The 23,894-nt window shown below is 43.3% G+C and overlaps 1 protein-coding gene across 3 annotated transcripts in view; it reads right to left on the bottom strand.

Moving 5' to 3' along the window:
- The window catches only part of LOC141087758 (chloride anion exchanger-like), a 158,816-nt gene extending 135,504 nt beyond the window's left edge, over positions 1–23,312 (bottom strand). The window contains exons 1-2 of one of the 3 annotated variants that reach the window (XM_073573550.1): positions 23,199–23,312; positions 10,738–10,894 (exon numbers count right to left, since the gene is read on the bottom strand). In XM_073573550.1, the coding sequence (XP_073429651.1) occupies positions 10,738–10,868 (131 nt within the window). In that variant the 5' untranslated portion in view covers positions 10,869–10,894; positions 23,199–23,312. Of the gene's footprint in view, positions 1–10,737; positions 10,895–12,859; positions 13,027–23,198 lie in introns of those variants that run through there. The other 2 variants (XM_073573552.1, XM_073573551.1) reach the window with 2 other exon arrangements.
- Positions 23,313–23,894: the final 582 nt, after the last annotated feature.

Below are 23,894 nucleotides of genomic sequence, written 5' to 3'. Positions count from 1 at the left end.
GCAGAGCATTGTAAGAAACTCATTGATGGTTACCGGAAGCGGTTGGTCGCAGTTATTTTGGCTAAAGGTTGTGCAACCAAGTATTAAGTTGAGGGTGCCAATACTTTTGTCTGGCCCATTTTTGGAGTTTTGTGTGAAATGATCAATGTTTTGCTTTTTGCTTCATTCTCTTTTGTGTTTTTTCATTTAAGACAAATTAAATGAAGATAATAATACCAAATAGTTTGTGTTTGCAATCATTTTCAGGAAGAAACTGAGTATTATCTGACAAAATTGCAGGGGCGTCAATACTTTTGGCCACAACTGTAACTGTTATCCGGTGATACTGTACCCTTTCTCAACTTTCTACAATCTTGTCGAATCCATACTGGGCCTGAGAACGTCTGAGTCTGCCTCCTGATTAGAGATGAGTGGTGTTCGAGTAAACCTGTTCGCCAAGTTAAAATTCCAGCTGTTTTGGGCGGTGTTCGAGCCGTTCGTCGAACTCGAACACTTTGCTTAAAATTCGGCTGTTTGAGGTTCCGTTCGAAAACGGTTCGTTCACCAAAAGCGTAACTTCATTTTCACATTAATAATGGTTTTCAATGTTAATAGACTGTTTCATGGCATAGTAGCGGTGTGTGGTAGCAAGCGGTGTAGTACACCTGTCAAGGAGCTACACCGTGTGTGTTTCTAATTATTTTTTACCACATCTTGTCCAGAAAATCCTTTTGGGCCTTGTAGCACTGTCTGCTACTCAGCAGAGGAGCCCACCAGTGAACCAAGCTGTGCCGCCTGTTTATGCAAGAACCATTTTTTAACTCCATTTAGCCCAGTGAATACTTTGGGACTAGTACCGGTATCTACTGCTCAGCAGAGTTGCCCACCCGTGAACCAAGCTATGCCGCCTGTTTATGTAAGAACTGCGTGCTACTCAGCATAGGAGCCCAGCTGTTAAGCAAGCTACAGCACCTATGGTTTGGACACTTAATTTTTTCATTTTTTCTGGAATGCCGGTAAGGCCTAATTCCGTAATTCCGGTTGACCTGCACTTACTGGGAAATCCTCGTTCGCGGGGAAGAATTGGAATCCCAGATCCCCATCACTAACGGGGTTCAGCGGGTTATCTGCACCTGTAAGCGACACACGCTGGACCTTTCAGTGTAGCGCGCATGCAGCCCCGGACATGTAAGGGCATGACAGACCTGTTATTGATCGATCTCGCATGCCAGAGCCTCGCGTGTCTCTCTAGTAAGCTTGACGCGTACCGCGGGGGCATGCTGGAGTTTCGTTCGTTAACGGTATTAAGCTGACAAATCGCTAGCACAACTAAAAATGGACATCCACCACCACCCACAGAATCGACAAAGCTTGCAATCTGTCAATCTTTTCTGTAGCTGGCATGGTTGAGGTTTCCCGGGTGGAAATAAGCCGCAGGCTCCACTCCTGGTGGTGCCCTTCTGGACATTCCTTTAAGGTTCAGCTTTGCAACCATACTGCCCCCGGAAACCAAACACTTTGCCTTCATGGACGCTGTTCGGGGGTTCGTGGGAATAACGCCGCCCGATCGGCAGTTGGCCTAATTTATGGTGGTAAGTCCAACGGTATATGATCGTCTTCGATTTCAGATTTTTACTGTTTTTTGGTATTTTACATTTTTATTCCAGCCTTTCTTGACTTCATAAGGGCATGACTTGCCTATATCTGTGTTTCCTCCTCCTCCTTTTACTCCTCCACCAATTTTCTATATGTAGTTGCCGTTTTCCATATGTTACTTTTGTATTCTGAGCATTTTGTCTGCTTTGGGACACCTTTTAAGGTATTTTGCAATTGTTTTCTATGTGTTTGTGTTTGCCTGCCATTGTTTTCAATGGTGTTCGACGTTGTTCGTCGAACGTTCGACAAACATTCGACGAACTTGCCTCGTGTTCGACGAACCAAAATGAACTGGAACACTAGCGGGGTGGCTCAACACTACTCCTGAATATATAGTCGAACATTTTTAATGTTTAAACTATGCTATATATACCTGGTATCTGGTGATACTGTACCCTTTCTGCCAGGAAGTCCTCCTCCACCCACCACTCTAAGTGTATCATTGACACCTGGAACATTGTCCCACATGTGTGATTATTTCTTGCGGATCTTTTTGTTATATTGTGGTGTGATCCATCCTGAGTGTGTGACAGTCTGTGGGTTACTCCTGCAATTTAGATGTACATTTAAAAATTATCCCAACACTAGTGCATACAGCTCTACGCTTGTGATACATTACCCATTTACTGCTTTTTATATTCTGGTCTAATCCAAACTGACCAAGTGAGAGTTATTTTCTGACTGTGAAAATAAATACTGAGATTGACAACAATGACCCCTACACTGTGTACAGCTGTACTCTTCAGATCCATTACCATTTTACGGCTTTTTATATTGTGTTGTAATCCACACTGAGCCTGAGAGCGTCTGTGTCTGCCTCCTGAAATATATACGGAGATTTAGAATGTTTAAACTATACTATATATACCTGCTATCTGATGATACTGTACACTTTTTCTACTTTTTATATTCTTGTCTAATCCATACTGAGCCTGTGAGTGTCTCTGTGTGACTGATGGAATATATAGGGAGATTGACAATCATCCATTGACTGTATAGAGCTATACGCTTACAGTACCATATATCTGATGTTATTTTGGGTTCATTTTCTGCAACATTTTGAAGTTTGGTGGAAGAGGCCACAGACGTGGGCGTGGGGGGGCCAGCTGGTGCTGATGGTGGTGGTGCATCTGCTGGTAGTGGCAAAAGCACAATAGCAGCTAAGGCAGGAGGTGCTGAGCCTGCATCATGGTCTGGCTCCGGAACGCCTGGAAGGCTACCTTTTCTGGGAGTAGGTTAACCGCTTTTAAAGCCGGAGCATCAGGAACTGGTTTTGGCTTACATTGCCGAAACAGACTCCAGCAAATTTGCTCTCCCCTTCTGAAGTTTCAAAAAATGCAAGCACTGAGTCATCAAGTGCTGGCTCCTGGTCTGGAAGAACCCCTTTCCTTGTGTCCTTCACCACCACCAAAAGTGAATGATGCAGCAGGCCACACTTCACATTAGTCCATGTAGCTCTTTCCATCATACCATGCCTGGTTTATCAAGTCAAATTGTGAATTCCCCAGTCCAAGATGAATCTGACATGGAGTGTGGGTGGCCAGCCAGGGCAGTGGGGTTAATCTGTACCGGGCCGGTGTCTCAGAGGGATGTGTTACGTTGGTGGTGATGATGACCCGTTCTGTGGCCCTGGGCATCCATGCAAAGGGGTGAATAACGTTTATAGGTGAACTAGCTGAAGAGCCTGGCGCTGCCCGGGCATAGTAACTAACTGTGGTTAGTTATAGCAAATTATAATTATCCTCCATCCCATAGTACCGTGCCCATATACCCATCATACATATCCATGATTCCCATGATTCCATAGGCCCGTGCCCATATACCCATCATACATATCCTCCATCCCATAGTCGAGTGCCCATATACCCATCACTCATCCTCCATCCCATAGTTCCATGCCCATATACCCATCACACATCCTCCATCCCATAGTCCCATGCCCATATACCCATCATACATATTCGCCATCCCATAGTCGAGTGCCCATATACCCATCACACATCCTTCATCTCATAGTCCCATGCCCATATACCCTTCATACATGTCCTCCATCCCATAGTCCCGTGCCCATATACCCATCATACATATCCACCATCCCATAGTCCAGTGCCCATATACCCATCACACATAGTCCATCCCATAGTCAACCATTATGACATCATAATGAGCGGCGGGGCTTGCAACCTATGATGACATCAGCGTCGCCGTGGCAACCATTATGACATCATAATGAGGGGCGGGGCTTGATACACACACACTTTTTCCCCATTATGTAGATAGGGGCTAAATTGTTTGGTGAATTGGAACGCACGGGGTTTAAATTTCGCCTCACAACATAGCCTAGGATGCTCTCGGGGTCCAGACGTGTGACTGTGCCAAATTTTGTGGCTGTAGCTGCGACGGTGCGGATGCCAATCCCGGACATACACAATACATACAGACACTTGAATGATACGTGATGCCACCTGTGGTTTCTGATCAGATTGACCCGCGCTGCAGTGTCGCTTCTCTGGGACAGATTTTGTGGTGCAGCTAAGATGTAGAAGCCCTGCACAGGTAGGGCCGTAGTCGCAGGGCAGATGATGGTGTGCAGTGCAGGATGTAGCAGAGCCGTGCTCCAGGCGCAGGAGAAAGATGACAGACACAGTCGTGCAGTTCCTTTAACTGTACTTGGTATTGGTAAGTGCCGTCCAGGACCCAGAGTACAGATGGAGAAGGAGTTGGTCAGCCTGGAAGCAAATTTGGAATTCTCTCTCTCCAGATAGGTAGTGTGGCCTTCGTTCTAGCACTTATCTGAGGTAATGCAGTACTGAGTTCACTGAAGTTCCCCCTGTTGATTCTGTTTTGGAACTTTCTCGCACAGCAGGCAGCCATAGCCTTTTCCTTCTGGCTCACACACGTCACTGCTGGGGCCTCCAAGCCTTAGTTGGGAACAGAGCATTTACAGCTGCTACTTCCTCCGGTTTCTGCTGCAGGACCGTCAGTGTCCCTACAAACTCAGAGACCGGAATCCCGACCATGCGCTCCAGCTAGCAGTGAGCCTTAACTCTGCTCATCCTCCAGCTCCCCTTCTCACATCCACACACTTCCCCTTCACTTCACAGACTGCCCTAAGTTACCTCCTCCCGACCACAGAGAGCAGCTCCTCAGCAGTCAGGTTCAGAGGTCTCCCTGCTGGCCTGGAGTGGGAGCTGTGTTGTTTGTTGGTTTAACTGCTAGAGAGATCCTTCGTTGCGCCCAAGCATGATATCACACTCCCTAGGAGGAAGGTAATGCCACTGTGGCGACCGTACTCCTGGGGGCACCACAAGTGCACTGATGCCCAGCCACTGCTAGATAATTCTGCTGGTACATTGACCCAGACCACTACATTCCCCTCGCACTCTACACAGCCAGAATCTGACCCTGATGAAACTCAGGTTCCCCTTCCCGCATACTATACCACCTTACACGGTGACAAAGAGGAAGGTGCAGATGAAAGTGCAGGTTCCTTGAGCAGGTGGGGGGGCATACTCATGGGTGACGGCACTGGCACAGGGCCCCTCATAGTACGCAAAAGTGTCATCTTGTGGCATATGTTAAAAGAGCCCAGTGACACTCTTTGGCCCAGTGCCCACTAAAATCTGAAGCCAGCCCTACCCCCCCACAACTTTAGCCAAATAACCCCCAGTTTTCAATGCCTAAATATTATTATAAAGTAAATTAAGGTTGACAAGTTTAAGTAATAAGAATTGATGTTTTGGGCATTAAAATGGACACTGTAGGTGTGTTTCCTGTCCTCCACTCCCTGCCGACCTTGGTGACTTGCATTGGGTTTCGTGTTTCAGTCGACCTTCGACTTTTCACGATAATCGGCCAATTTTGTTCGACCCGACTTTTGAGAAAGTCGGGTTTCATGAAACCCGACTCGACACGAAAAAAAGGCAAGGTTGTTCATCTCTAATAACGATCATTCAGCATCCTGCCACCCATCCTCTCTCCTGGGACACCCACACAGCGCCCCCTAGCGGACACAGTGGTCACTACACCACATACCTCCCCCCTCTTTTCAAACTTGTGGGGTTGAACACACAACATTACCCCAGGATCTCGAGACCGGGCACCCATGTCACCTTGCCCAACAGGTCGAGAGAACCATCTCCGTCTGTTTTGCCTGTCAATGGCCTCATCTCTACGTTAGGCCTCTCCCCGTCCCCAGCGGTCAGAATATCGGCCTTGATCTTTGGCCCTCCAGTCACAGTCTGTGTGCGTCATCAGACACTGTTTAGTCATCACACTCCTCCAGTGCGCTCCGTCACCTCCTTTTCTGTCTAAGCGTCTGGTAACAAATGGCACATCACTACGTCTAAGTTCGCTTTTCAGTGCATTAACCTCATGGTTCATTGCATCTGCTGTTTCTGTAGCATCCTCCAGTTCACGCTCTAATCTACGGTGCAACGCATTGGCACGTTGAGCCTCTTTCTCCGCTTCTTCCACCTGGCGCTTCAGCTGTTTCAGCTGAACATTATTTTTCTCCGCCTGGCCTTTGTACTGCTCAGAATTATGCCTTTCATCATTCATTTGCATTAGTACATCCTTCAGTTCTTTCTCTGCATGATATACAGTCGCTCTTTAGTTTCAGCCTCCAGCTGTTCCTCCAGTTGTGCAACCTTTGCTTTTAACTCCTTATTCTGGTGATCTAACTGCTGACGGGCATTCTCGTTCTGCTGAGCATTACTACGTTCCGCCTTTAGATCAGCATTCATCTGGTCAACCTGAAGTGTGGCCTTTCTCAGCCTGTCATTGGCTAATTCAATGTTGCCTTGTTCTTCCTCCACTTCTTCCAGCTGAACAATGCGAGACTCTAACCGCCTCTTTTCTTCCAAAGCCAGAGCACCTTTACCACTGTTGTTGGCAATCACATCAGCCAGTTCATCTCTTTCCTGCTGTGCTTGCCTCTTAGCATGATCTGCAGCAGCAAGCTCCTCCTGCATATGGATCATCTCTGCTTCCATACTTTTCAGTTTCTTCTTATCTACTCTGTTCACCACTTGGGCCTGGCCTCTGTAAGCCTTTGTCCCAGTTCTTCTCCCACAGAAGACCTCTTACCGTTTCTGTTAGTACTCGTACTTCTTCTCTGAGGGACTTATTCAGACCTTGCCACATTGCCAGGTGACCTTTGAACTCAGAGACTTCCTTCTCTAGCTCTTCTAGTCTGTGCTCCCTTTCTCACTCAGAGCCACAGTCATCCCCAGAATCTTTCACCCCGATCATCCGAGTGAACCCTCCAGTTACCCTCTGACCATGTGTCCGCTACAGTCATCTCATCTCCCAGCCCACCATCCATCATGTCACAAGATGTCAGATCCGTAAGTTGGGCATATGTACCCCTTCTTCCGGTCACTCCTACAACTGACTTGTCCACTTAGCAAGCGTCACCATGTCACTGCTAGCCCAACAGTTGAAACGTCTCCAACCCCTTGCTGTAGAGGAACTCCCCTCTACCACAAGCCAGAGAACAGTCTAGAGTCGTGGCCTATAACCACTGGAAAGGACAGATTCGGGACTATCGCTACATCCTGTCCCTTGATGTCCCAACCTGTCTCAAAGACTACCCTGGTGACCAGGCAACTCTTAGTGCACCCATGGTTGCAAGTAACTCCCACCTTTCTGCCGGGTATCTCAGGAGCAACCTGCACTAGAGTCACCGGGCTCCCAGGGTCGACCAGACCAACTATATCTTCATTATCTATCTGGAGGCCACACCCCCTTGGCATCGTGCCAGCTGGGTAGATCACCAGGCAGATAGGACAGAAATAGGACATTTGCTCCTGGAAACAGTTAATCTGTACCAGCTTTATCACATCGGGATGCTCCGCCCCCATTCCCCGGGACCCCACCTCCTTTTGGGTGACTATCCCCTTTTGGGACTCCACCCCTTTTTGGGTTACCACCCCCAGTTGGGTCATCGCCTCCCTCTGAGACTCCACCCCTTTTTGGGTTACCACCCCGATTTGGGTCACCGCCCCCTTTCGGGATTTCCCCATGTCCTTTCTACAGGTCTCCTTAGACCACAGTTCACTCCAAAACAGTTTATGTCTTTAACGATACCACACAAGTTCTTGTTGGCACCACCACAGTTCCCGCTGTCACTGATCTCTGACACCTCCGGCTGCCGTTCACACACAGCTGCTGGTGTCACCTTCATAACCCCGCCGAGTTACAGCAACCCGCTTGTCACCTTCGTAACCCCGCCGAGTTACAGCAAGCCGCTTGTCACCTTCGTAACCCTGCCGAGTTACAGCAAGCCGCTTGTCACCTTCGTAACTCCGCCGAGTTACATCAAGCCGCTTGTCACCTTCTTGACCCCACTGAGCCACCGCAAGCTGGCTTGAGAGGGAAAAGAAAAAAAACACACACAACACAAAACTCACGTGTCCTGTCTGTGTGCTATTCAGGACATCTGTCTCCTCCTGAGACCGTCCAACACACAGGGCGCACCGGGTGCTATTCAGGGAGCCGACCCTCCTCTCAGGGATTCCCAACACACTGGCCTCACCAGGTCCCGGGGCTCGGCGGGTGCTATTCAGGACATCTGCCTCTGCCTGAGACTGTCCAACACTTACGCTTCACCAGGTGCAAGGTCACAGCACGTGCTCCAGGGATCCGATTCTTCTAACAGAACCTCCCAACACTGACCCCCCCAGGACCTTTGCACACTGAACCCTCCAGGTACACAGTCTTTCTCACTGACCCCGGTCAGTACAGCACAGACACCTGTCCATTACCTGTGTCGGCCACACAGGTTCTCGGGTACCTCTTATCCATAGAGGCACCCTATAGCAATCCACAGTCTCTTTCTCTGACCCCAGTCAGCACATTACACGGTTTTCACGACCGTCACCTGCCGGCCATGCAGGTTCTCGGACCCCTCTACCGCAGAGGTGTCCTATAAATCTTTTCCACTGACCCCAGTCAGCATATCACACGGCTTTCAAGATCGTCAGCCCTCCTGGCTGAGCGTTGCCAGCACTACAACATGTGCTGTTGGAACCACTCTGTTAACTCTGTAGTCACACAGTTTAGGCAATGTCCAATACGCAGGCTCCCTAGCCTCACCCCGTGGCCGGGTTACCTCATGGTTGCTTCACCACACTGGAGATGTCCATTCCCTCCCCTGTGAACTCTCAGGCACTTGCAGCCATTAAACACAGCGTCCACACATGCTGTTAGGAAGGCAGCCACATCTTCCTCATTCGGTCTCACGTCAGCCCAGACAAGACCTTTCATACGGACCAACCGGGTCCAAGCATTCACTCATGTGACCTACCCTGGCCACCTTATATGGTCCGTAGCCACCCCCACCGGATCACATGGCTATGACCTCATCACAGGTCCTACAAACACACTCACATAGTCTTTATTATAGGCGTTTTTAAACACACACCCCTGGGTGGATTTGTAGGTAGCTTGTCATGCCCGTCTCACCAGCTACCTGGAAAGCTCTCCCTAACCCGGTGTAACGAAAGCTCAGCAGTACCTCTGCTGATCAACACACATATTCAAGTTTCCATCCCAAGGCCACCTACTTTGGGATACATAACGATCATTCAGCATCCTGCCACTCATCCTCTCTCCTGGGACACCTACACAGCGCCCCCTAGCAGACACAGTGGTCACTACACCACAAAGGATTTAGGGAATGCATAGCAGATGCTGAATAAGGTGATATTTTTAGCTGCTATTTCACAAAACTGATGACAGGATCCCTTTCATTTTTATTTGCAGTTTTCAGTTAATGAGATCCATGTGCTTAGAGGCGGGCCTGTGGGGGGATCTTTTTGTGGTGCTACGCATGCATATGCATCCTTATGGCTTAAGACATATTTTACATACTGCATATTTTATTGTTTGGAAAAAAAAACTACATTCATCATGCAGGCTCCGGCAGCGGCGCCAGAGCTGTAGCATGATACGATCTATAATATCCATATTTTTATTTGATTATGTTATACAAATATCTTGAGAATTTCTTTTTTTTAAATTATCTTAATTAAAATGGCACTGGAGGCTGCGCCTGTGCAGTAGCATCATTTGGAAGGCGATAGATGCTATTGCGCAGGCGACGCCGATGCCATTTTTCTAGAGAAAAAAATTTAGCTCCATCGCCGGCGCTATTTTGATTAAGATATTTTTTTTCTCAAGAAATTTATAAAATAAAATCAAATGAAAATATAGATATTGTGGATCGTATTATGTTGCAGCACAAACAATAAGATACGCAGCATGTAAAATAGGGTGCATGTCACTGAAGAATGAGTGACCTGTCATAAGCCATAAGGATGAATATGTAAGCAGAGCATCACATAAAGACCCCCCAAAGGCCACCCCGGAGCACGAGCATATCATTAACTGAAACTGCAAATAAAGATTAAACAACAACCACAAGACGGATTTCATCAACCCAAGTATCATGTAAATCAGTATAACGGTGCCGACCTTACACTGTCTGTAGGTTACTGAGCACAATCCTGCTTACAGGTTCACTTTAAGCCATACTGGACTTGCCTCTATGGCTGAAAGTGGAGACTACTGGGAGGAATAAAGTTCATTTCCTCCTGGTAGCTGTGCTTTTAGTGCGATGGCGACACAGCTTTAGCACAATACTAACCTGCAGTTTAACCTCATATCTGCAGTTTTATAGCATTTTTCTACATGGCAGCTTCCATTTAAAGTCTGTGTCGTGCTGTACCTTTGTTATGCCTTTTGGAAATGTATGAAGAAACTGACAAATAGGCGTTACCCTACGCCTTGAGATTTCATCAGGCGCCCCCATTGCAGAATCTTTTCATGAAAAGAATAATGCAGCATGCGGTAACATGGCAGACATCTCAGCCGACTCCATGAACCCTGTTATAAGTCAATAGGGTGCAATAAATGCCACTTATGTTCGCCATATGAAGGATCCAACATTACCTTGTGGTTTCCAATATAATCACAAACCCCCATGTGAATGCACAATAATTAATTTCAAAGCAACTATATCAGAACTCAGTATCTATACACATATATGCATTATACTACACATCCAGTTGCACAGTAAAATAAGTAAAGGGTACATACCCAAAAAATACACGGAGATGATCCAGAAATGTTTTATGGTATCTATCCAACTTTTCATTCTCAGTCTGGAAGGTGTTTTCAGAGTATATAGGTCTAGACACCACATACTGGTTTCCCACTGGCTCATACATTGTTTTGAGTTATTGATCTTGAGCTTCTAAGGAGTTTGTGAATAGTATAAAAAATACAAAGCAATAAACACGAATTAAACAAGAACAAGCCCACAACGGTTAGTATAACATTTTTACTTAATTATAGAATGTTTACAAAGGTAAATTAAGAGATTAAAAAAACTGTAATTGTGTATATTTAAGTCACTTACAGAGAACCTGTCATGTGTCCCCGAAAATGACTTTTTTACCTTGCCAAAATATGTTTTCTGCCCTGAATTTGCTGCTGCTTTCCGTTTTCTATTTTGTCTCTCCATTGTGGAGACATTTTTTTTTTTTTTTGCAATTCTGGCACCAAGTATGCTTGGTGTCCAAGAGGGTTCTGCAAGTTTTTTTTTCTTGGGGCATGTAGTCCTCCCCTTCTATGATGCTGCCCAATTGCCACTCGGCAGCATCTTACACAGGTTGAACAGCGTAATTTTGCAAGAGCTCCATGTTCTTGTGAGACCACCCTGTAAGAAGACTAACCTGAGCACATGTCACAGGCAAGCCACATTGAGAACAGGGAGATCCTGAGAATTTACACTGGGAGGACTATATGCTCCAAGAAACAAAAAAACATTTGGAATGCCACCTTGGACCACATGCATTCAAAAAAGAAAAAGGTGCATATCTCCACAATGGAGGAACAAAGTTGAAATGAAAAGGAGCAGCAGATTCAGGGCAGCACACAGGATTTTGGCAAGGCAATAAACTCATTTTTGGGACACATAACAGGTCATCTTTGGAGGCTTTGTCTAAACAGAAAACAACCACATTACATATCACCACTGTACTTCCTTCTCACACCCTAGGCATACGAGTGAAGTTTATCCTGCAGTATGAGATCCCGGCCATTGAAGTGCATAGCCATTCATGTAACGCATGGCAGAATTTAATCTGCCACACCACTGTTTATTAACACTTTTCTGCTCTTGGGTCCCGCCATCAGATTTACTGTATATTTCTAACTAATGTCGCAAAGTTGCTTCTGGATTAAAGCAGATGCTGCTCTCCCCTGACCAACATGCTGCTGATAATGGCGGTTTGCAGCAAGCAGTGGAGGGAGGTCATCCCCCCCTCTGGTCAGGCACAGGTTGCAAAGTCTGCACTGCAGCAAAGCCACACAGTGATCCATATGGAGGGGCTCAGTAAGGGTCCTCATATGAGGAGAGAGAGCACCCGGATGAGCATCTTCCCCCTCAGTGGCTGAAGTTTTTCTCATGTTTCCCATGAAAGGAGGATTTCAAAGCATTAATAGCGGAGGTTAAAGACGCATGAAAGTCTCAAATTGCCTATGTGTGACAGGACTTGCAGCTTTTGTCAGGCAGCATGGACTCTTTGGAGGGTGAGCATGATGTAATCAGATCTCATACTGCAGAATTGCATCAGACATCTACTATGCAGCAGAAAATGGTCAGAGACCTGCAAGTTCCACTAGAGGACTTGGACAATAATACTTTTAGGTTTGCCTTCAATTCCAATAATAAGAGAGGGGGAGTAGCTATCTTAATATCATCAGGTTGCCTCTTACAAGTGAACAAAACACTCAATGATCCTGGGGGTAGATATGTCATTTTAGAAGCTTCTTTGAAGAGCATCATTCAATGTTATTTTTATGCTTCAAACTCAGGTCAAGTCAAATTTGTGGGAAAGGTCTTTTCCCTGATTCAAAAACTTTTACCGGCAGCTTTACTGGTGGGCGGTGCTTTTAATATCCTTTTCTCAGAACAATTTGATAGGCACTCTATTAATAATAAACCTCCATCACAAAATCTGATTAGAATGGCGAGAGACTTTAGAAAATTAATTAGGTATAACTCCTTATTTGATTTGTGTAGAACAGATCATCATAGGGATAAGACCTTCTCCTTTTAGTCACCCCCTCATCACACCCACTATAGAATTGATTATTTTTTCTCAAATATTTCGACCCTTAGGATGATGGCGAAGGCTGAAATGGTACACATTACCTGGTCTGATCATGTTAGATCTTAAATCCCCTCAACCGTTCTCCAGGGTGTGCGACTGGCAGTTGAATGAGTTTCTAATTAAAGACCCGATAATTCGGAAAACCTTATTGAACCATCTCACTGACTTCTTCCATTTGAATAAGGACTTGGCTTCTTCCCCTTCTTTCCTGTGGGATGCTCACAAAGCCATCATGAGGGGGTATTGCATTTAGGAGGACTCCAGATTAAAAAGAAATGCTAAATGTGAATTTGATAAATTAACTTCTCAACTGAAGAGAGAGAAGCATAGATTGGCGGTCTCGACTTCAGTGAGGATCCAAAATAAGGTTGTGGCGATTAGTAATAAATTTAAAGACCTTTCAATGAGTAAAGTTGAAAAACTTCTTCTCTACACTAAACAAAAATATTATGAAAAAGGAAATAAAGCCCACACACTTTTGGCTAGGTTATTGAAGGATAGAACCCTGAGCTTTAGCATCCCCAGGCTCTGAGAGGAGTTGACAGCACGATCCACTATAACTCAACTGTAATCTCGGAAATATTTTATAATTTCTAGAGCAAATTGTATAATTTACAGGATACTCCTCCCATAATTATGCCTGATAGAATTAAAGCATTGAATCATTTTTTATTAAAATTAAATCTCCCATTTCTCCCCTCCGAGGCCTTATCATCTCTCAATCAGCGTGTGACACAGGAGGAGGTGGTGGACATCTTGAAGGACCTCCCCTTGGGTAAATCTCTGGGTCCAGATGGGCTGACGTATCTATATTACAAAACATTTGCGGTGGAGCTCTCTCCTCGTATGGTCAAATTATCTAACTCATTTATTGAGGATTCCTCCATACTGGAAACACTATCACATTCTTATTTAATTCTTATGCCAAAATCGAGGAAGGATCCATTGGATTGCTCAATCTATCGTCCACTTGCATTGCTATATTCTGATTTATAAATATTCACTCGTGTATTGGCTAATAGGTTAAATTGCTGGCTACCTCAACTTATCAATAAGGATCAAGTGTGTTTTGTTCCTAATCATCAGGGGGGGAGAAAATACTAGATGGGCAATAGACCTAATAGACGTTGCTAATAAAAGAAAATTACAGTCTCTAATATTAAGTCTAGATGCATAAAAGGCATTTGATTGCCTTAATTGGTCCTTCCTGTTTGAGACATTGAAGGTTTTTGGCATTGCGAGCCCATTCCTAACAGCTATTGGAGCACTCTATTGTTCCCCTTCAGCCTCTATTAAGCTTCCCTTCAACACTTCTCCCTCATTCAAAATATCAAATGGTGCCTCTATTATATGTTTTATGCATAGAACCTCTTGCGGAAATGATTAGGCAAAATCTAAACATATCGGGAGTTGAGGTTCGTGACGAAGTGTTTAAAATTTCCTTATTTGTGGATGATGTCCTTCTAACCCTAACCAACCTTCATATTACACTGCCTAACCTGATGGATAATCTTAAAAAATATGAGGAATTGTCAGAAAATAAACTAAATACTTAAAAAACACAAGCACTCCCACTAATCATCCCTCCTGATGTTCTGGATCATTTAAGCCTAAATTCCAAATTCAGATGGAAATCTCAGGCAATTAAATATCTGGGGGTTAACCTGTCTTCTTCTTACTGTAACCTATAAAGCACCACTTTTAAGTGACCTAAAGAAACCAATGGATAAATGGAAACTGCTCTCGCTCTCACTAATTGGCCGTAATACTTCTCTTAAGATGTCCCTCCTTCCTAAGTTACTTTATTTTTTTGAGACCTTATCGGTCAGGTTCCCAATGAGTGAACTTAAATCCCTTCAGGCAGCCATGATGAGGTTCATTTGGAACGATAAACGTCATCAGATCTCTAAGCGTGTCCTCATCTCTCATAAATCACAAGGGGGTCTGTCGGTCCCTGACATTATTAAATACAATTGAGCCACTCACTTACATAGAATTCCCTCGTGGGCTTCGTTTTCGACATATACTGTAACAAGTGGGCAGAAATAGAGAAACTATGGTTAGCACCAAATCATCCAAATTCACTATTATGGTCAAATAGGACCACTGAAACCCCGGAGTGACTATTGGGCCTTATTCAGTTCACGAGGGAGATATGGCTTTCTTGTATGGGGAAGTTTGGTTTAGCCTCCCCTAATTCGCCTTTGATTTCATTCATATTGCAAACCTTGCTGCCAAATATTATTATCAACATATGATCCAAAATCAATGATGTGCTACATAAGCAATAAATATTCTGTCCGTTACACCAAAAATCCAAATAATGAGTGAACAGAAAAGCACAACTTAAAAATAATAAACAAAATAACATTTTATTAATATTAAAATCAATAAATAAAAAAATACAAAAAATAAACAAAAAAGTAACCTCAGATGTGAGAGATACACACAGGCTACAGGCCCCTTTAAACATATCCAACATGTAATGGAACCTAAACTCAAACTAAATTGCAAGGAACAGTCTATTTGAAATGAATGAGGGATATTATAAATCCAAGGCTGAACTGAAAAATCAGGTGCACCTTTATCACATAAAATATAGCCTGGTAAAACCATAGCTCAATGCAATATACATGCTAGGGCTACTAATATTGTGCACTGTGAAACAAGTGCTGCAGCAATATGTTACACAAAAGACCTCATACATGGCTTATTAATATCCCCAATCTATAATGCATCCTATATGCTAGTGTTGCCAATATTTATGCACTGAAACAACAAGTGCTGTTAAAATAATAAGCCTGAAAAAACCTTGCGGTTATACTCACAATATGTGTGGAGCATGTGCCGTGTCCCTCCACCCCAATGCGCGTTTCGTTAACACTTCTTACATGTATGAGATCTTTTGTCTAAATTATTGTTGCAGCACTTGTTTCACAGAGCATAATATTAGCAGCACTAGCATGTATATTGCATTGAGCTATCGTTTTACCAGGCCATATTTTTATATGTGATATAGGTGCACCTGATTTTTCAGTTCGTCTAATTGCCTTGGATTTAGAATATCCCTCATTAATTTCAAATAGACTGTTCCTTGTAATTTAGTTTGAGTTTACACTCCTTTTACATGTTGGATGTGTTTAAAGGGGCCTGTGTGTGTCTCTCACATCTGAGGTTACTTTTTTTTGCTTATTTTTTTAATTATTGACTTTAATATTAATAAAATGTTATTTTATTTATTCTTTTGAAGTTGTGCTTTTCTGCTCACTCCTTATTTGTTTTTTTGTGTAACGGACGGAATATTTCTTGCTGCCAAGTAGTATGGAACATGCAATGGCCCATCCTTAGCCTTCTGCGGGTTTGTTTAGGTTTGCAAATTTGGTAGACGGGGACACGTTGGAGCTTCTCTCATTTGATGCTGTCAAGTCAAAGTTTGCTATTATTAATAAAGAGTTCAACCAGTATTTACCAACTAAACACTTCGTTTTTCATTTTATGGTTCTTCTGGAGTCTCTCTACGGACTGACTTTGAGAGGATCTGCAGGAGAGGACTGTCGACTAAAGGACTAATATCAGAAAAATATAAAATATTGAGTTGTCCCCAAGAAGGCCAACAATTAAAACATTCCTACATGTGCAAATGGGATACACAAAAACCTCCAGTGGCGTTAACAACGCCAATTGGTAAAATACCAACAGTCCCACGCCAGGTAAAAAGAACACCCGCTCATAGAAGACAAGTGGTGCATTTAAGCACACGAAAAGTGTGTCGGGACATTTTATACCCGATCCGGGGTTGTTTGCAGTGTCCCCTTACATCTTGGTGAGTTCCCCACTATTTGGTCGTATATATCTTTTACTGGACAACTCTGTCTGCATTTTATATTTACTATGGACTTCTGTTGGGAGCTCTCATACATGCATGAAGCAAGCTAGGCACTAGCACCCTTATTCAATGATATTTTCTTATGCTGCTCACATGCATGATAGGGCACTGTTTTCTTCCCTGTGGTATCTGGACTATCCTGCTATTGTCTCATGATGTTTATTAATGGTTATTCTATATATTGTATGTTTTGGTACTTAATTGTTTAATAAAGTGACATTATTTTATTATATCCACCTAGTTGCTCCTTTTTTTTTTCTCTTTGCTACACATGTGCAAATGGGAGTCTATTTTAGGAAGGGGGTTATCACTAGTGTTGAGCGATACCATCCGATATTGAGAAATATTGGACTGGATTGGATCGGCCGATACCCAAAAAGTATCGGGTATCGCCGATTCCGATACTGGAAGTCCCATTCAAATCAATGGGACAGAAATATCGGAATTAAAAAAACCCCTTTCTTTACTTGTACATCCAGGTCAGGAGGGGGGAAGAGTGTGGGCGGTGCGTGAGTGGACACTGTACGTGTCTGTGTGTGCGGGCGGGGTCTGTACGGGCCTCTCGGGGGTCTGTGCGGGCCTGCCGGGGGTCTTTGCGGGCCTGTCAGGGGTCTGTGCGGGCCTGCCGTGGGTCTGTGCGGGCCTGCCGGGTGTCTGTGCATGCTGTCGGGGGTCTGTGCGGGCCTGACAGGGGTATGCGGGCTGTCGGGGGTCTGTGCAGGCCTGCCGGGGGTCTGTGCGGGCCTGTCGAGGGTCTGTGCGGGCCTGCCGGGGGTCTGTGCGGGCCTGCCGGGTGTTTGTGCATGCTGTCGGGGGTCTGTGTGGGCCTGCCGGGGGTCTATGCGGGCTGCCGGGGGTCTATGCGGGCTGCCGGGGGTCTGTGCAAGCCTGCCGGGGGTCTGTACGGGCCTGCCGGGAGTCTGTGCGGGATGCCGGGGTTCTGTGTGGGCTGTCAGGGGTCTGTGCGGGCCTGCCGGGGGTCTGTATGGGCCTGCCAGGGGTCTGTGCGGGCTGCCAGGGGTCTGTGCGGACCTGCCGGGGGTTGTGTGTGTGTGCAGGCATCGTCCGATGGGACTACAAGTCCCATCGGGCTATGCCTGCTACAATGACAGTGATTGACACATTAGCCAATGATGGGACAGTAGTAATCCCATCATCCGGCTAATGTGTTGAATGTAAAAGAAAAAAACATACATACTACATACATAAAGAACAAGACCAGTGTGCATGAGAATGCACGGGATGACATCACCACCTGGTGAGCCTCCCAGCAAGCAAATTCACCAACTCCAATAAATTATGCCAAAACAGAGAAACAGGAGTACGCGGTGACAACAAGAGAAATACTTTTGTTATATAAATATAAATGTTTATTATACATACAAAATATATAGATAGTAATGCATGATAAGATAATAGTAGTGCACCAAGGAACATACGGGCAAAACACAAGGGCCACCCCTTTGGCAACACAATCCCATGTAAGTAAGTACTCTGATCAAATGACCAGAAGAAAAAATATATATGAAAGGCTGGTCAGAGAGTTCCCATCATGGATCGCAATAGTAACGTAATATATCTTAAACAGCCAAAGTAAACAAATTAACGATGCAGCTTACCGGGATCAGAGAAGCCAGAGAGGGAGCCCCAGGGCTAGATGTCCACCCCCGACATTCATATTTATATAACAAAAGTATTTCTCTTGTTGTCACCGCGTACTCCTGTTTCTCTGTTTTGGCATAATTTATTGGAGTTGGTGAATTAGCTTGCTGGGAGGCTCACCAGGTGGTGATGTCATCCCGTGCATTCTCATGCACACTGGTCTTGTTCTTAATGCTGTTTTCTGTGTCTTTCACAGTTTTTCTCAGTGTCAATATGGACTTCCGCGCACGTGACAATACATGGCGTGCTCAAATAAATGAAGTGCTCCAGGATAGCACGGGCAATTTTAGTGATGGTTCCAACTTAGCCATACAGGAATCTATTTCTCAGTTTAAGGATCTTTTGGCATTGCTGTGTGAGAAAGTTCCCACGCAGCTTTTGCCATAAAGTGAGAACAGTGAACTATAGGAACCTCTCAGTGATGCAGTGCAGGAGATCATCGTGGGACACTTGTGGAGTATATCGCTTGTTTGTTATTTTAATATTTTTTAAAGATGACACTGGCTTCGGGGATCAAAGTGACAAGTGATGGTGAGTATGTACTCTATGTTATATGTACTGTATGTCTATATGTATGTATTGTATGAATGTATTGTATGTAGTATGTATGTTGTATGTCTGTAGCATGTTTTATGTATGTTGTATGTATGTAGTATGTATGTAGTATGTACTATGTATGTATGTTGTATGAATGTAGTATATATGTAGTATGTATGTTGTATGAATGTAGTATATATGTAGTATGCATGTATGTATGTTGTATGAATGTAGTATATATGTAGTATGTATGTATGTTGTATGAGTGTAGTATATATGTAGTATGTATGTATGTATGTATGTTGTATGAATGTAGTATATATGTAGTATGTATGTATGTATGTTGTATGAATGTACTATATATGTAGTATGTACAGTATGTACAGTATGTATGTATGTATGTTGTATGAATGTAGTATATATGTTGTATGTATGTATGTTGTATGAATGCAGTATATATGTAGTATGTATGTAGTATGTATGCATGTATGTAGTATGTATGTATGTTGTATGAATGTAGTATATATGTAGTATGTAAGTAGTAGGTATGTATGTATGTTGAATGAATGTTGTATATATGTAGTATGTATGTAGTATGTATGTCGTATGTAGTATGTATGTTTTTTTTTATATCCAAGAAGTATCATTTCTCCTTGCAGAGAATGACATGCTAAGCATGTCGAGGTGAGGAGACTTAAAGCCGCAATGCTCCTCTGGGAAATATGCTAATAATGCAAATTGTCTCTTCAGAGAGGAAGAGGACTAGAACTCTAGTGCCACCTATTGAAGGTAGCAATCCTAAAAGTCAATGTTGACCCTTTAACCAGCCTAGTTACATCATGATGCGCACAGACTGCGCATCATGATGACATCATTTCAGCAGCCAATCACAGCCACAATCACAGCCATAACACTGGCTCATTGCATTATGGGAACTTCCGGTATCCGATATTGTAAAAATATCGGTACTCGGTATCGGAATTCCAATACAACGAATATCAGCCGATACCCGATATTTGCAGTATCGGAATGCTCAACACTAGTTATCACCTCAATGCTGGCATATTATTTGGGAAAAAGCATCTAAGTCCTCTATTTGCACTCTTTACAAGGAAAATCAGTATAAAATACTAATGTTCTGGTATCACACTTGTGACCTCCTTCACAGACTAAACACTTCCATTTTGGCTTGGCTTTTATCCTAAGTCATGTAACTAGGCTCGTTAAAGGGTCAACATTGACTTTTAAGGGCATGTCACACTAAGAGATATCGCTAGCAATATCGCTATAACTAGTGACGTTATAGCGATATTGCTAGCGATATCGCTGTGTCTGATACTTACCTACGACCCGCTCCCCCGCTGGTTATCGATGATCGCGCGAGAACGTCCTGGACTGTTTCTCGTTGTCAGTTTCCTGCGGCGCTTCCTGCTGTGAAGACGAGCCACGGGTGGAGCCGGGCGGGAGGACGCAGGATCGCCTGGTGTGACAGGTAAGTAGCGACCCCCGTCCCCAGCGATGTCGCTAGTGAGATCTGCCTGTGTGGCAGCTCACTAGCGACCACTTAGCGATGTACCAGCAATCCTGACCGCGTCATATCGCTGGTCGGGATCGCTGGTACATCGCTAAGTGTGACAGTACCTTTAGGATTGCTACCTCCAATAGGTGGCACTAGAGTTCTAGTCCTCTTCCTCTCTGAAGAGACAATTTGCATAATTAGCATTTTTTTTTCTTTTTTACATTCAACACATTAGCCGGATGATGGGACTACTACTGTCCCATCAATGGCTAATGTGTCAATCACTGTCATTGTAGCAGGCATAGCCCGATGGGACTTGTAGTCCCATCGGACGATGCCTGCACACACACACAACCCCCGGCAGGCCCGCACAGACCCCCGGCAGGCCCGTACAGACCCCCGGCAGGCCCACACAGACCCCCGGCAGGCCACACAGACCCCCGGCAGGCCCGCACAGACCCCCGGCAGCCCGCACAGACCGCGCATCATGATGCGCACAGACTGTGCATTATGATGACATAATTTCAGCAGCCAATCACAGCCAAAACACTGGCTCATTGCATTATGGGAACTTCCGGTGTCCGATATTGTAAAAATATCGGTACTCGGTATCGGAATTCCAATAAAGCGAATATCAGCCGATACCCGATATTTGCAGTATCGGAATGCTCAACACTAGTTATCATCTCAATGCTGGCATATTATTTGGGAAAAAGCATCTAAGTCCTCTATTTGCACTCTTTACAAGGAAAATCAGTATAAAATACTAATGTTCTGGTATAACACTTGTGACCTCCTTCACAGACTAAACACTTCAATTTTAAATGTGTGTTGGTGCTGTGGCTCTGATGTGGGCACACAGTATCATGTTTTTTGGTCTTGTCTTGGGATCATGGGTGTCTGGAAGTAGGTGAAACTGCTGATCTCCAGGGTTCTTTATGCTGAGGTAGAGCTAGATCCGATTATATATCTGTTAAATGTTACTCCCAAGAGGATGGGGAAAAATTCAGCTAAGAAGTTACTACACATTCTTACAGCAGCTAGGTGTCTGATCACCCTTAACTGGAAGCGGTCCTCTCATCCTTCACATCACTTATTATATAGAATCAATGACATTCGGAGGATGGAATATATGACGGCTCTTTTGAATGCGAGAGTGGAAAATTTTGATACCGTTTGGGCCCCGTGGGATTACTTCTGGGCTCAAAGAAATAATTAGGTCAACCTTTAAACTCTTGGTCTCCCCTCTTCTCAGAAATTGTATTCTCCCCTCTGCTTCCCTTCCTTGATGTGTGTATTCTGTCATTGTTTGTCTATACGAGGTTATGTCCATGACAAACTTCTTTTTTTTTATCATTGTTTGATTATTGCCAGATATTTCTAACAAGGGAAGGTTGGAGAATTCTTTGTTTTTGCTTTGCTTGATATAACAGGTATTTATTGACCCATTTTATATCTTACATCTGAGCATTCTATTACCCTAGGGAGTTCCTCCCTTTATTGTTCTCCACACTGCCTTGCCAAAGTATTTTCTTTTATTTCAAATGTCTTTGAATGTAACTGTTTGTCCTGATTTATGTTCATTTGTTAAAATTTTGTAAAACTTTGATAAAAATTTGCAGTTTAAAAAAAGCATAAACATGATAGATTGAATCAATTTACCTTCTTTATTTTAATAAGAAAGTACGTGAATAACTAAACAAAGATGTTATTGCCCCATATTAAAATATTGAATTGTTTAACCTGTAAGTTTAAACGTCACAAAGAAAAAAAATCAAAATGCCATTACTTGGTACCTGCAGCTCCCTCCAAAAATGTAATAAAAAAACTCTCAAAACATTTTATATAGTGCAAAATGGTACCAATAAAAATTACAGCCCGCCATGCATAAAAACGTGCAAACTCTAGCACTGTATAATCGATGAAAAATTTTTAAAAAAAGGTTACATGCCTCAGAAAACACAAAACACTTTTTTTTTTTACAAAGTTCCAAAATATTTTTATCACTTTAAGAACAAAGCAAAAATAACTATACAAGACTGATACTGCTGCAATCATACTGTCCTTAAGAATCATGGTGCCAATTTTATCACACATTGAATGCTTTAAAAGAAGTTCAAAAACTCAAAAACCAATGGTGGAATTTTGTTCCCCTTTTTCAGCATTTTAAAAAGTAAAATGAATTGTATCATTGAAACTTACAACTTGTCCCTTAAAAAAAAAACAAATCCTTATATGGCTATATTGATGGAAAAATAAAAAAGTTATGGCCCTTGGAAGAAGGTTAGAAAAATATGAAAACAATAATTCACTCCAATGGGAAGAGGTTAAAAGAGGTAGAGAATTAAACATTGAGAAGGAAAAAAAGAGAAATCTTTACAAATCATTTTCTTTAAATAAAATAAACATCTCAAAATTGCTGAAACAACTTACACTTCAAATTTTCTAATTTACTAGTCTTGTACAATTTAGAAATTATAGTGTAAGCATAATAGTATAATGTGCAGCTTTATTACATTTCTTATAGCTATGGGATCAGGTGTAAGCTTGGATTTTACTATTAAACAATATAGACGGTTAGATTCACATACGTAAATGCTTTAATTTCGTGTTTTGCTGTAACGTGCACTGATAAACCACATACCGTACATTAATGTAATAAAATACATCTTATTTTACATGTCGTAAATCTTTTGCTGCTATTAAGTAACTATATTATAAAGATTCTTTCAACATAATACATTCCTAAGTATCAACTGATCACTCGAAAACTTACCCATGTATTAAATGATTTGTTTGGAGTTTCCCTCTAAGTGTTGGTGGTATCTTAGTCTTTAAGTGCTTAAACTGAAATCTATGACATTTATTTACAGAAGATCCTTCAGTAGAATGTCTTATCACCACTTTGTAATAATTAACATGTATTAACTTTTACAATATCTTTTAGATCCCAAATGGCCTTGACCATTGATAGTGGAATTGATAGGAAATTAAAGGTGTGGAGAAATGTCTTGAAGGTATCTTAAGATTATATGTGTCTTGGCGCTGTGAAGTGTAATACTTTTTTATTATCTGAAAAATATAAAATTATGTTCCAACATGTAGTCCTTATATTCAACAAACTGATACTGAATAACCAAATCCTGTCTCCTTGCTGTTTTTTTACATTCAAATAAATGTGCCACTTTCCATTACATCAGGAAAAAGCAGTGACTATTTACCCCATGATCGTGGCCCCAAGGCTACTGTTTCCAAACTGCATTCAATTTCCCCTACCAACAAAGATGTAGCTGAGGAAATTGAGTGCTGTCAGAATTTGCAGCACTCAATAAACTTTCTACATGCCACGGTCAATAGCTAACATTGCTTGTAATGAGTGTGACAGAGGACTGTAGCAATTCGAAGATAGCTGAAAGCGCCATCTTGGAGGAGGCATTTTTTGCCTTGTCCAGTAAGATGGCGCCGCCAGCGC

The sequence above is a fragment of the Dendrobates tinctorius genome, unplaced genomic scaffold (genome assembly GCF_039654945.1).
Source record: "Dendrobates tinctorius isolate UK_male_01 unplaced genomic scaffold, ASM3965494v1 ptg000035l, whole genome shotgun sequence".
NCBI lineage: Eukaryota > Metazoa > Chordata > Amphibia > Anura > Dendrobatidae > Dendrobates > Dendrobates tinctorius.
This window is presented reverse-complemented; position numbering and strand designations above follow the sequence as displayed.